Genomic DNA, 15,098 nt, shown 5'->3' with positions numbered 1-15,098 from the left:
AACGGAAGAGATGGAATTTATTCTTCCGACTCTAAATTAACAGCACAAAATCTCTTCTTGATATCTCTTACTATGCTTACTCTGATACTTGTCAACATACGGACGAACAGTCCTCTATTACTTTCGACACTTATGCATAGCAGTGTTTGGAACATTAAAATGGAGAGAAATAACATTACACAAATAAAAAGGAAAAAATGAAAGTCAAATAAATAGAATAAGTTCCCTGATTCGATGTTAAAACATTCAGAGTGATTAGCCCTAAAAATGAACAGACATACAAAGAATAAAATTACAGTAGTCGTACAATACGCAGAATAAAATTAGGTTTATCACACTAAGATGTTCAGTCGAATCTAATAAAATTATACCAATTTGTTTGATATAATCTGACTAAAATTTACCTATTAAAAGAATTAGTCAATCTTCTTTAAATTTCACATTTCTATTATACAGGAACAATTAAAGTACCGTAATAATTCATATTGATTTTAAAAGACAATAATCTAACAGAACACTTTTGGACAGATTCAATTTTATTTGTTGAAGCTATAGAAATGCTATTCCAGATAAGAATTCTAATTTAAGTCTTACGAATAACTTGTGCAAGCACACAAACCTTCTACTATTTTCTAATAAAGGTATATATGGAATACTCAAATTTTGATAAACGTAATTACTTACCTTAAGTTACCGTACTTACCTGAAGTTGTCATGAAACAACATCTACCAGGTAACCAAGAAAGTTCGTGCGGTTTCAGTAGAAGAAAGAAAAGTATCAGAAAAATGCGTTTACCTTACGTTTATTCCGCAAAATATCCACCGTCCACTTCTACAACCTTCTCCCACCGTTTTACAAGTCTGTAGATGCCATTCTTGAAGAAATCTTTGTGTTGGGACTCAAAAAATTGTGCCACTGCGTTTTCAACCTTTTATCGAGTTTTTAATTGTCGATTGCGCATATGGTTGTCCATAGCAAAAAAAAAAAAAAAAAAAAAAAAAATGGTAGTCTGATGGAGCAATGTCTGGTGAATATGCTGGCTGCGGTAGAAGTGCCCAGACGAGAGAAGAAATCACCTCCAGGGTCATCTTTGCTATATGAGGTCTAGCGTTGTTTTGGTGGACAAGAACACCCTTCCTATTCACTAGTGCAGTTTTTTTTTTTTTTTTTTTTTTTGCAAGTTGTTCGGCTACTCTTTGCAATTTTGCTGAGTACACCTCTTTGGTTATGGTTTTACCACTTTCCAAGAGCTCATAATGCACAATCCCAGCAGTAGTCCACCATACACACAGCATCACCTTCCGCTGATGAAGAGCAGGTTTTGCACTTAAAGGCACGGAGTCATTTGACGATAGCCAATGGTACGAGTGTTTTCCGTTATCGTACATTACCCACTTTTCATCACACGTCAAAATGCGGTCCAAAATTGGACAGTTGTTGTTCCTACTCAGCAAGGAAGAGCAAATGTTCAGTCGTTGGAGACGGTTCGCAGCAGTCAGCACGTGAGGGACCCACTTACTCAGTTTCCACGATTTTCCAAGTTCATGCAAGTGCACACGAATGGTTTCATCGCTTACCCCAAATCGTTGAGCGAGTTCTTGACACGTTGGATTTGAATCCTCTTCAATTGCTGCCTTGAATTGGTCCAAATCGAGAGATTTTGATTTGCCCGATCGAGGTTTGTCTTCAAGTGTCTCATCGCCGGTCGAAGAGGTCTGAAACCACTTTTGAGCTGTCCGTTTATTAATTGTACCTTCTCCAAACGCTGCACATATTTTTCTTGTTGCTTCCGCACCTTTTGTGCCCAACTTGAACTCATACAGTAAACAAGCTCTGTTTACTGCGTTCGATACACACATGGTTCACTGCGAATGCTTTATCTCGAACTGGCGAATGCGACCTGTTATCTACGTTAGCCGACGTGCCAATGACTCAGCTTTCAGAAACTGTCACATACAGGTTCCCCCTGGCGGCAGAAATGATTACTACCCCACGAAAAATAGCGGCAGCTGTAAAAACCGCACGAACTTTCTTGGTTGCCTAGTAAGATGATTTCAATTCAGAAAAGAGCCTTCCAAAATTATGTTTATTAATTTTGGTTCCGAAATGTTGGGAAAATGCACCACGGTTAGATGCGTATGTAAGACACGAATTATGGTGAACTTGATATACCTAACATGATGTAAAATGGTTTCAAGAATGAAAATATCTTTTAACTCATAGTTATCAAAATTTTGTTCTTGTATTTTGGCAGTGGTATCCTAGACCAGATGTATAAAAGACCCAAACCTTATAAACTCAATATACCTACTATACGCTAAGTTGCAAAACAACATTTAAGATAGTTTCAATCAAGAAAAGTACCTAGAAAGTAAAATATACCAAATTTGGTTTCTAAAGTTTAGGAAGGGTACCTTGGACCAAGTACACTCATGTCCAAAATTATTGTCACATGTCTATAAATATGTTGTTGTTGGAATATAATTTAATAACGAATTCGCCCGGCATTTCTTATAATGTTGGTATGTGTATAATCGGTAAAGACATCTATGTGGCAAATTTCATATCAAAAGAACAGTAAATAAGATCAATAAAACGAAAATAAAATTTTCTAGTCCATTTAGCAACATTTTATTTTACTCATTATAATTTTCGTATTTACAATTCTCCTCCTATGTAATTTACCACAAATATACATTTCCCGATTATAACATAGTATCGGACGTTAAATTGTAGATTCACGTCTCATATAACCTCGCTACTTAGGGGACGCTAAGCTCACAAATCAAGTATTCTTTTCTTGGGAGGAGTGTCTGATATAAGTTAACATCTAATCTTTAAATACGCTTATATATCTACACAATCGTATCACCCAAGGTACCTTGAGCTTCATTATTTTAAAACAATTATAAAATATGTTTTGCTCGTAACTGAAAACGCATTGGTAACGCACATTATTTGGCATTTTTTATTCATCGAAGGTGACAAGATGGACCACTTAGTAGACTTGTCAGAAAATTGTATATGAGTTTTATACAATATTTACTATCTTTTGACAATTCGTAAATTTAAGGGATGACCTGATACATCCCTACCAAACTCTGCGAGGGGTGCACCATGATAACAATGCCCTATTCAGGAGGATGAACCAATGCACCCATCTATGGGGTAATATGGTACAAAAAAGCCTGATCTTAGTTTTAAAAAAAAATTAGGAAAAATCGCATTGATTACGCATGGATTACGTTTATTTTTTATTTTTTTTTCATCGACGGGGTATAAGGTAGACCACGGAAATTTATAAAAGTATGTATCCTAATAGTATACATTGCTAACTAAATTTTAGTTTTTGACAAGTTGCAAATTTAGAGTGTGTCCAGTTAACCCGTACCATAAATTTGAAAGGGGTGCTTGAAGGTAATCAATTCAAGAGAACGAACAATGTACCCATCCATATGACCATATGATGTATTAAAGCCGGATCTTGAATAGAACAAACCTTACCAAATTTGAATTTTTTGGCGAATTTTAACCCATACAAGGGAAATAGCTGGACCACCTGAGTTTTCAGATGCATGCATTTCTCTTAGCAAACCCTACTCATTTCTTTATCTTTGGCAATTTCAAAAAATTAAAGATAATCCTATGCGCCTCTCAAGAAAAATTGAGTTGGTAGATCAACGTACCGGTACCGAAATAAAGAGAATGAATTGAGGTACGTTTTCTAAAATTTAATTTGGCAATTAGGTATTCCTCACTCTGATCAAGGCACCCCTAAACTTTATGCGGACTCAGCTGCTGTAGTAGTCCCCAAGTACAACACTGTAGATGTCTTTTTGAATACTCATCTTTTTGAGTAAGGTCGATGATTCTTGTACCTGTTACCTGGTTTCTATGATAGCGTAGTTACGATCACCGTTAACATATCTCCTACTTATAAGATGAAAGCAACAAGATGCATTTCGTTTACTAAGATCTTAACTTAAATTCAATGTCTTCGGGGGCCATGGTGGCTCAGTAGTAGAGCATTCACTTCAGGTGCATGCGGTCCTTGGTTCGGTCCCAACTCGTGCCAAGTGAGCTTTGTGGTGGACAAACACAGTGTGCGTGAGTTTTCTTGGGGTTCTCCCGTTTTCTGTTACTCTCTTCAATCCGCCATTTCATTAATTTCTCATTATCACTGTCTCCTTTACCCTACCCAGCATAACCGTGGGACGTAAAACTTAAAGATTTCATTTCAGTTTCAATGTCTTCGGTACCACCAGTTGTACATCGAAATGGTAAAATGCATTGAAAATATTTTGGTAGAGTATTAATGCTTAAATTTGCTAATGAGTAAATAACCCGTTTACAAGTATGTGTTAACGTAAGTAGTAACAAATAATAAATAGTACAGATCTCTCTATGTACCTGGCGAAATTGAGAGAAATCTAGGAAAAGTTTCAGTCAGGATTGCCAGCAAAGGGCTTTAAATCCATGACTTCCTCGTGGTACCCGCGTCAGAATGGTAACTACTAGCCTAAGCTTGAATTAATGAATTAAAAAGAGCAACTAAGAAGTTTGATTAGAAACGATTGCAATTATTATTATTATTATTATTATTATTATTATTATTATTATTATTATTATTATTATTATTATTATTATTATTATTATTATTATTAATATTAATATTATTATGTTTCTTGCATTTTCTGTTGTATCATCTTTTGATATTTCACGTGCTTAACTTTTATTTTTTATACCTTTTCACTTTTACAGTGTTCAGTTTTTTCCAATTACTGCTTTTTACGTCTGTGATTTTGATTGTGTATTTGGTCCATTTTCGATGTTTCAGCTTAGCAATGCTTCCATGAACAACGAATTGAAGCCCTTGGAAAAAAATAGCGTTTATGTGCACGTCTCCATTAAATCCTTTCTCAAAATATCCATAAATCAATAGTGTCGGTATTGAAAAAGAACATTGAATAATGAACGTAGAAAACACATTTTGCATTTATAATTTGTGCATCTGTTACATAATTTCTTTTCTCTCCTGTCAGCTTTATTACACTTACTAGCATAAGTCTTTTGAACATAGTAATCCTAGACTTGATATTCAAAAAAGTACATCCTACATAGGTACCATAATATTACTTCATTCCATGTTAAGAACCGTATTTAAAAAAAAAAAAAAATTAAATTGTTGTCAATCTTTAAGAGAAGAGGGAAAATCACTTCTCAAAAGTAATTAAAAGAAAAGAGGAAATAAACCCAATTTAGTTTGTTTTATGTGTTTATAAACCCGAGGAAAATATATAAATACATAGCAATAGGAACAATGTATGATTTACATCACTGAGGCAATGACTTGCTAACTCAGCCCTCCAGTCCAAGAGCACCATGATGTGAGGGATGGAGACTGTGTCCATGCTTCTTAACAACGGCATTAAATCCATTCTGTTTATCAGCGAAGTATTCCACAGAGCGTAGACTGCCATCTGGTTCAACAAGGCTGTATTCTCCCTTCACTACATCTCCATCTCGGATTTCATGCTGGCTCTTGTGGTCGCCTGTGTGATGATCACTCACTGCGTACTTGAATTCATACTTAGGGTAAGCCTGAAACCAAAAGTAGAAAAGAGTTATTAGACATATAAACATGGCTTGTTAATCGCTTTTGCCGAAACACTTTCGTATATAATTTTCCATGCCTACTTTCGTATACTGGTTCTCATTTCTCGTTATTTTCATAACAATCATAATCCTACTCAGTAGTATATCCACCTTGAACCTGATGGTTGATATACATCGACTACTATAAGTTCCTGTTTGAAAGAAATGAGGCATGTGATGTAATATGAATGACGTAGTAAGTCTACATTGATATATCTTTCTAGTGGTATTTATACTATGTCACTTATATCACTATTATATGCTTCAATTACTTCAAACGAGAAACTCTAATGGTCGATATATCGACCATTAGGTCAGATTTCAGAAGGATATACGGAATTTGATTGGTTCTTTTTTTTTTAATTTTTATTCACGGATTTGCGATTTATACTTTTGTTTTTCTTAAAGAATTCTTTCGCCATTTCTGAACTAAGTTTTATTTTCGATTTACGTTTTTATATGTTATCACCATTAAGATACTATCACCTAAGTACCAGAATCCAGTTACTTTCGTATTTTCGACCACAAATCACTTCAATATTTACTTCAGGTTTGTTCATTTTTATTGCCATTTCTTTTTTATATTGCGTTTAGTCATTGCCTAAATTCAGGCGTTTATTTCTTGAACTGACCAATAGTATTTATGCTGTTGCAAAAGTGTTTAAAGAAATAATATTATTATACAGCTGAGGAAATTTGCAAAGTTTATTTTTAATAAATAAAAATAGTATTTCTGATTCTTACAGAAACAAAACAAATGTTTTGAACATACATAACATTCTTAAAATACTGAAATAAACATTAAGAATCTTCATCCCGGCGAAATTAAAATACCGCTAATTTTACAGTAATTATGTGATATCTTCAAATATATAAAAGATAATCGAAATGTGGAACAAGAGCGCCCTAGACAATATTATTTTACATGAGAAACTGTTATCACAACTCACTTATCCGCTTTCGATTTCGAACCATTTTGAAAATCGGCATTTATTTTCGCGTTTCTAAACAGCTGAAAACGGAAAGCCATTAGGTGATTTGTGATAACGGCACCTCACGCAAAATAATATTGTCTAGTGCACTCTTGTTCCATATTTCAATTATCTTTTATTTATTTGAAGATATCATATAATTACTGTAAAATTAGCGGTATTTTAATTTCGCCGGAATGTAGACTCTTAACCAGCTGAGAATAATCGGACGAAAAAACTGAAGCAATTCAACACTTGCTTTCATGACTTAAGCGAATCTACTATGGTAGAACTTCAATCTACAGTATTTGGGTGATTTACAAATTGAGTTATTAAACTTACATTACTTTACTATTACTTTACTTATGCTTTGTTGTTTCGATGAAGAAACATCTAGCAGAAACTGTGAATAATGAGTTTTACATAAAATGGTTATGATTAGTAAGCCAAACGAGGTGGAGGTGGTCGTTCAAATGAAATGAAGTCTAATTACCGAAGTTGTGAGAAATATAAATCTAAAATCTAAATCCGACATACTGTGTGTGTTACACATGGTGTTGTAATGTGGTATGTGACATTCAGCTATAAATAACATATTTAGAGCTAAAGTTCTGAATTTCTTGTTTTCCAACATGTAGAGTTCCAAATATTTAGCTTGATTTTTTCGTTCACATTGCTTCTAAGAAAGAAAAACGAACATTGGTTTTAGTTTGAGCAAGTGTTATTCTTAAATGTTGGATGGTCATGTTTTATACTCCTATACATATTTCTTGGCATATTTCTTTCTCGTTGGCAGCAACACGGTCGCATTACTAGGTGAAAGTCAGATGGTGAGAGGGTGTTTCCTCTCGACGTTTCTCCAATTGTGCGCTTGTTTCAATGTTTCAATGCCCCTGTTTCCGTGTCAAATTTTGCATATGACCCCCTTGGAAATATTCACGATACGCCACTGGTGTCGCTACTATTTTTATTGCATTCTACACATACGACTTGGTAATGTAATTTTTTGTTTGAAGGCTCTACGTGCAGTATTAGCTGCGATATAGGCCTGGTACATTCTTATTGAATCACCCGGTATATATATATATATATATATATATATATATATATATATATATATATATATATATATATATATATATATATATATATATATATATATATATGTGTGTGTGTGTGTGTGTGTGTATGTATGTATTTTCTAAAATAATTTGATAGACTGTTTTTTTCTTTTTTAATCTTCCCTTTCCTTTACTATAGAGAATGAAGACCTTGTCAAATGGAAATACAACTTGGGAAATGGTGTTGTTTCGTAAAACTTTGAAACCGCTAGGAGTAAGACATCACATGAGAGTAATTACTACTTAAGAAATATATGTAATGATACTACTTACATAATAGTCAACATGTGCAACTGGTAAGTGCACCGCTCCACAAACAATGAAGACAGCAGCAGAAATGAAACAAATCTAGAATGGAAGAGAACAAATTTGTATCACTTATTGCTATTACGTAATTTATATTTAATTCGTTTGCATGTAGCTCGCCGTAACATCATCTCCTTAAGAAAGCACAAAATCCCTAATTCCTAAATATATTTATTTCTTTGTTACAATTGTAAGTATTCTTTCATGTGTCAATCACTTTCCAGTGCAAAAAGTAACACAGAACCTACAAGCGTTGCATCATTTTCTGTAGGAAATATTCAAGAAAGTATTTGGTAGGATATAGGACTACGGTCGTACATTGCAGATATTCCAATATAAGTTTGGATATCATTCATCATCATCATCATAGGTATTCTGCCTTTACTGGCAGGTCACTTGCCGCAGCTGAGAAGCTTCCATGCTCCACGGTCCTCCGCTAACGTTTTCGTCTTCGCGTATGATCTTTCTGTTTTAATATCATCTATTAATTGTAGTCTCCTTCGCCCCCTCCCTCTCTTTCCCGCCACGATACCCTCTATTACGTCCCTCATGATACAATCTCTTCTTAGGCAATGTCCCAACCAGTTTCTCTTCCTCTTCCTAATAATATCTAAAAGTGTTCTTTTCTCACCCACCATTTCTAACACTCTCTCATTCGTTTTCCGCTCTACCCAACTAATTCTTTCCATTCTTCTCCACACCCACATTTCGAAAGCTTCCAGTCGATTTTCGTCACCTTTACGTAATGTCCACGTTTCCGCCCCATACAGTACAACACTCCACACGAAGCATTTTATGGGTCTTTTTCTCAACTCTTTATTCAAGGTCCCACAAAACAGACTTTTCTTCCTCCTAAAGGCTTCTTTCGCCATTCCTATCCTTGCTTTTATTTCACGTTCGCACTTCATGTCATTACTAAGAATACTACCCAGGTATCGAAAACTATTCACTTGTTCTATTTTCTCCCCTCCTACTTTTATATTTGACACAGACCCCTTCGTTCCAATCACCATGGCTTTTGTCTTTATAACGTTTATTTTCATCCCATATTCCTCAAAACCTTTTCTCATTTTTTCTAACATTTTATTGATTTTCTTTTCAGATTCTGCAAGAAGCGCCATATCGTCTGCAAATCTTATGCATCTAATCATTTTACCTCCTACCGAAATGCCATTATCATCATGTAGGCTCTTTTTCACTATCTCTTCTAGATAGACATTAAATAGTGTTGGCGAGAGGCAGCATCCTTGTCGAACTCCCCTTCCAATTGCACTCTCTTCCGTCAGTTCTTCACCTATCCTAACACTTACTTGTTGGTTCATGTATAAGTTTCTTATGAGTCTTCTATCTTTCCATTCCAACCCCCTCTTTGTTAGAACTCCCAACAACAATTCCCAATTCACGCGGTCAAAAGCCTTTTCTAGATCAATAAATACAACGTACACCTCTTTCCCTTTTTCTATAAATCTCTCACCGGTCGCCCTTAATAGTCCAATAGCATCTCTTGTGCCCTTGCCTCTTCTGAACCCGAACTGCTCCTCCTCAACATCTTTATTTGTTCTTCCATATAACCTTCTATTCAGTATTCGGAGCAGAATTTTAGTTGCATGAGATATGAGACTAATAGTTCTATAATCCTCACATCTCTTTGGGTTCGATTTCTATTAGGAACTAAATTGGATATCATTATAGATTTGAAAATGTATAGAGTGTAAATAGGAAGACGTGGAAAACAGTAACAATGCACTAAAATCTACTTTAATGTTACATGGAGACGCATCTGTGAAAAACAGCAGTGATAAGTGAAGGAAGATAAACACCAATGCTGTGGTTCGATGAGAAATAGTAAAGATGCGACTGAAGAGAAAAGGAAATACAGATATTAGTTTTCTGCATTACGATAGCTTCATCCAACGAGTTTTTTGGGTGATGATATCAACATAGGTGGAATAAACTAAAGGATAGAAACTGAAAAATCCAACTGCTTGCCGTTATCTGAGAAGGGTGAAGTCCATTCGAATTGAATGAAAAGCCATACCGTATAAAGGTGTTTCTCTGTTTTTTAACACCAAGTTAAATTAATTTCTACAAGCCCAAATGTAGAATGAACACCATTATAAACTCTATGCATCAAATTTTACTCTTTAAGTTTGACAGAGTTATCAGAGATACGCAAAGATCCCTCTACTTCTACAAAAGCTCTATGGAGAAATCCTCCTTGATTTTGAATAGGTATTTTAATATGTGGAAGTAATATTGCTCTCTTTTGACAGGGCTGGTCTTAGGTATCTTCCTCCGGTTGTGTACTGTTGAGTTTGGTTGAAAATCAAGAAAGAACATACATATTAATCCCATTTATAAAATACAAGCATATAATGCTTCACGCTAGTTTCTAATAGTTAACATTCACACTAATAAATGTGTAGGGGAAATGGAAAAGGCTGAAAGTGCCAAAAAATAAAAAATCGATTTTTTGCATGGAATGTGTTGTAAACGACATCGCCAATAACCTAGAGAAGGTCCAAAGTGCTAGAAAAATTCGTACTAGTTTCTAGAGCAGTCACAAGGAGGAGCACCGTAAAGGATAAAGTACAGTTTTAGGAAGTTTTTATTGAATACTGGAAATTTTACTTTGTGGCACTTTCAGCCTTTTCCATTTTCATTAGAGTTGCTGCCTGCGATGCCTGCGTGATGTTATTAGAAATCGCTAGTGTTCAGGTCTTACTGATTTGAAACTACTGTGACAATATAATTGCAGCTTAAAACTAAATTGCTTCAATTTAATTATATTAAAATAGGACAAGGACCGTAACTATATTTAGATTTCAACATTAATATTTGTGCATTTCAATAGTAATATATTGTGACTATTGAATTGATCCTTAATTTGTATTGTTTCTATTTAATTATTTCTAAATGGCTAGTGGTAATTATGAACATGAACATGCGTTAGTATTGTATTAAGAAAATGGTCATAACTATACTTAGAATCATTCATTAATATTTGTCCAACTTTATGTTAGTTGGTGGACAAATTAAAAATAAAATTAACTATAAACAATTAAAGCTTATAATTGAAGTATGTTTTTAACCTATGGTGTAGAGCGGGTAGAAAGCTCAGGCGCAACACCTGGTTTTAATAATATTCAGCTTATATCTTTTGTAATTTTCACTTTCTCACCAGTTCAATTGTTGTTTAAACTATTTAAATTTATCATCTTCATTTGTACTATGGAAAGTCATAGTGTTTCCGCTGTTTACGTAACAGTTTTCACATGTCACACCCTACTTTTCTCACATTCATCTTTGGACCATTTCTTTCTCATACAAAGCGTCTAAATCTTTTATGTGCATATGAATATTGAACGTCACTTGGAAGTACTGCGTATGTTTATAAAAAATAACATTTTTTCAAGGACTAAGATATCTTAATCACTTGCAAAATAATTCCTCATATGTATTTATTGGAATATTTTTTTAAATGTTTTTTATTTGTTTAGAGTCTACGGACGTACTAAAATTAACCAAATCTCTATTCCAGATTTGATCTCTATTCCCAAACTCTACTCCCAAGTAGGCTATATCATAAAGAAGGTTATATATTTTTATGTCAACTTTCTCCTGTATTTTTATGTCCAGAATTCTTTAATTATACATGTATACAGAAGAGAAATATACTATTTTAAGATTATCTAGTTATAGATTTGTTAAAGTAAGAGCATTTTCGGGAAATGTGAAGAATAACTTAGGAAAAGAGATAAGCTTCATAATGAAATATGTTCTGGTATACGAAAAGGTAAATTAAAGCAAGCAATATCAACATTTTGCATATATGCAGTGTATGAAAGAAATATCACATAAATAACTGATGTTACCTTTTTTCTTTGTGAAAACTAAGTAGAGGCTGGCTGCTAAAAAATTATTATATCTAGCTCAGAAGTGGTGCAATTTCTTCAGACTTAGAAGACGTTGAAAATCAGATGGGTCCAGACCTAGTGAGTAGCGTGGATGTGGAAAAACACCAGACATAGTTTTCATTTGACATGGGAACACTACAGTATCGATTATCAAGAAATCTTCTGCCTTCTGCACAGGTGCAAGTATTCTATCTCAATCATAGAGATAATAATAATAACTAACCATGAGTTTAGTGATAAGAATCAAGAGCGGTAAACAGCCAGCAGGAGAGTCAGTTGGAACCCAATTACATAGCCTACCATACTCGAAACCGATTTCATGAATGACTGAAATATTTCATATTAATTTCAATCATGTAATGCAAATGTGTTTAACGTTTAGCAGAATAGTACGATGCAAATGTCGAGATTATATCTTGCGTTATGTTTATAACCACAAAGAGCTAAGAAATATCTGACTGCTACATTTTTCTTTGTTCTCTATCTGCTTGCAATAAGAAGTAAAAGTTTGTAACACCATATACTGGATAAAAGAAACTTCTACTCTTCAATTAATATTAACCAATAATGTTCATTGCTATCTAGGAGAGATAGAAATACCACTTTATCCTTTGTTTCTATCCTCATATTTTGCGTGGAACTAAAACAATGAAGACATTTTCACGAAGAGAATTTTTCACATAGAACATATGATGCATCTTATAAATGATAATGCTCAACGTTGCGATTCTTTATGTAGGGTAAAAGTAATGATGAATGAAAATAGTATGATTATAAAGCCACCGCCAAAACAATAGTCCCACTTGCCTAATTCCTAACGTATGTGATTTTGGCCTCAAAATCGATTCATGGTGAAAGAACCTTGAAAATTGAATGCGTACACTAGTTCGGATTCCAACCTAAACTAGAGTAGTCCCGAGTACGATTCCCTTTAGAGGCACTTGGTCAAAAAAGTGTAAAAAGCTTTATCAGGCCAGCCATCCTGAAAAAGGTTTTCCTGGCTTTTCCTCATTCACACCAGGCAAGTGTCGGGATGGTACCTAATTATAAGTCAAAGACCGCTTCCTTTCTTCCACAATCCTTTCTTCCTTTCCTTTCCCCAGACAGAGTGCTCGCTGGCCTGGAAAACCTTTTTACATATGAGGAACAATACATCCCTCATACGTGACAGGCTAAATTGCTATATATGCCGAAAGCCCAGCAATGTAAATCCTCAAATCCACCTCCAACTTAAAGTAAAAGTTCACATCTCATACAGCTTTGATATTGAAAAGAGACGGTAAGCTTCAATTAACCAACCGATTTCACATAAGGCGGGATAGAAACAGATCATGAATAAAGTGTAATCTCCACCAGTCAGTAACCGTTCATTAGTTCTCCCTCCTAAATGTTGAAGAACTCGTACTTTTAAATTAAACTTTTTAGTTTAATGTACCGCGATTATGTCCTTTAAGCTAAAGGAGACGAGCATACTTACAATGATGGTTTTCATCCTGAAGTTATTTGTGGAGTGGCGTATCAGAAACTGATGCTTATTAAAGTACACAGACTCTTATTTATATGTGTTGAGTATTTGTAATACAATACAATACAGCGAAAGTATATTTTTATACTTGAAGCCAGGTACAGCTGTAAGAAGCCACGTGGTGTGAGTGATGTAACAATAGTTAAGGGAGAGTAAGACCGACAGGAAAGAAATGTAATGGCTTGTTATCTGGACGCTTGGTTGAAGCTCAAATGTAATTTCATCCTTCCGGGCTGAGGAACAAGATATACAAGATAACATTGAACATGTGGAAGAATGGAAAAAATGTGCTCACTTAATTCAGAAAACCGTGAAAAATGTCCATTTGACAGAATTGAGTAAAGTTTATTATATGTGTTATTGTGCAATATATTACGGAAGACCATTTCTAAAAAAACAATGTATTGCTCACAAACAGTGAAACAACGTTATTTACTGATTAGAATTTAATTTTTAATACGTGATAGGTTAGTTATATGTGCCAGAATGAGCAATAGGCCCCTATATATCTCTATTTTCTTGATTTGTTTATCGTTGATACTTTAAAAAAATGCTTTTGATCATCGTAACTCAATGGAATATCTACCGTTCCAAATTCCCAGTTGATTCGATACTATAAGGTATTTGGAATTGAAAGGAAGAAATTATGAAAGTGGTATATAACAAATTCTATATTTCTAGAAATTTGTATCCAAGTTTCTATGTGTAACTTACACTCTTCATCGTTTCTGAATCTCTTCTATACGAGAAATCTCTTATAATGAGGTGTTGGGTAGCAAGAATAATATAACACATTCATCCACCCTCAGAACTCATTGTTTCGAAGAAAGAAAAAAAACGGTAATATGATCTCATACTCTACTCTAACCTTGATAAGTTAACCTCCTCAATCGTTTCCTGCATATGTACAGATTTTGTGACGTCATACCTGTGACTTCGATGGCATCCAGAGGTTGGTTTGTCACCAAATGTAAAATCGAATATTTCAAATGGAATAACCAAATATAAGATTAGAAATGTTTTAACGATTATTATTGAAAGGTTTAACGTAGGCACGTAGCCAGGATTTCGTAATATGGGGGGAGGGGGGGTCCGTGACCTGAATAACACACAAGGGACTCGATCATTCTAAAATATTTTATTGGCAATATATATTGGTTCTTTTAGCCAGGATTTCGTAATGTGTGTGTGTGTGTGGGGGGGAACATGACACGAAATATTGTGTATATCACACCAGAGGCTTGATCAATCTAAACTATTTTACTGGCAACATAATTGGTTGGTTAGGACAATAAAATGAGGATATGTTAGTACGTTTTTTAATAACAAAATATGAACAAATCTCGAGTGAAAGAATATAATAGTAATATTGAAAATACATTATCTACATTCCTTCATACGTTCATTCAAATATAACAATTTTCCTTTCATTATGACATCAACTATTATAAAAAGTACATATCCAATAATGTCTTGTAAAATATTTTACAATATCTGTGTTCCTTTCTCTGTTGATCAAATGTTAACAGAACTTTCTTTCTACATAACATTTTGTTTTTATTATTGTTTTTAATATTTTTGTCTGTTCCAAATAACAATTTA

General features: G+C 34.2%; 1 protein-coding gene and 1 pseudogene across 1 annotated transcript; both read right to left on the bottom strand.

Moving 5' to 3' along the window:
• Nucleotides 1-255: 255 nt before the first annotated feature.
• On the bottom strand, nt 256-1,860 carry LOC145685435 (histone-lysine N-methyltransferase SETMAR pseudogene; annotated as a pseudogene).
• Nucleotides 1,861-5,260: 3,400 nt separating this feature from the next.
• LOC145684798 (cuticle protein 19-like) lies at nt 5,261-13,542 on the bottom strand. Its single transcript, XM_081757166.1, has 3 exons — nt 13,449-13,542; nt 8,022-8,096; nt 5,261-5,602 (listed from the first exon to the last, which is right to left on the bottom strand). Exons 1-3 carry the CDS (start codon nt 13,461-13,463, stop codon nt 5,360-5,362), a joined length of 333 nt encoding a protein of 110 aa, XP_081613292.1. The 5' UTR covers nt 13,464-13,542; the 3' UTR covers nt 5,261-5,359.
• Nucleotides 13,543-15,098: the final 1,556 nt, after the last annotated feature.

This window comes from Thermobia domestica, chromosome 5 (genome assembly GCF_964235325.1).
Source record: "Thermobia domestica chromosome 5, izTheDome1.hap1.1, whole genome shotgun sequence".
Taxonomy (NCBI): Eukaryota; Metazoa; Arthropoda; class Insecta; order Zygentoma; family Lepismatidae; genus Thermobia; species Thermobia domestica.
Note: the sequence above shows the minus strand (reverse complement) of the source record. Positions and strands in the feature narration are given on the sequence as shown.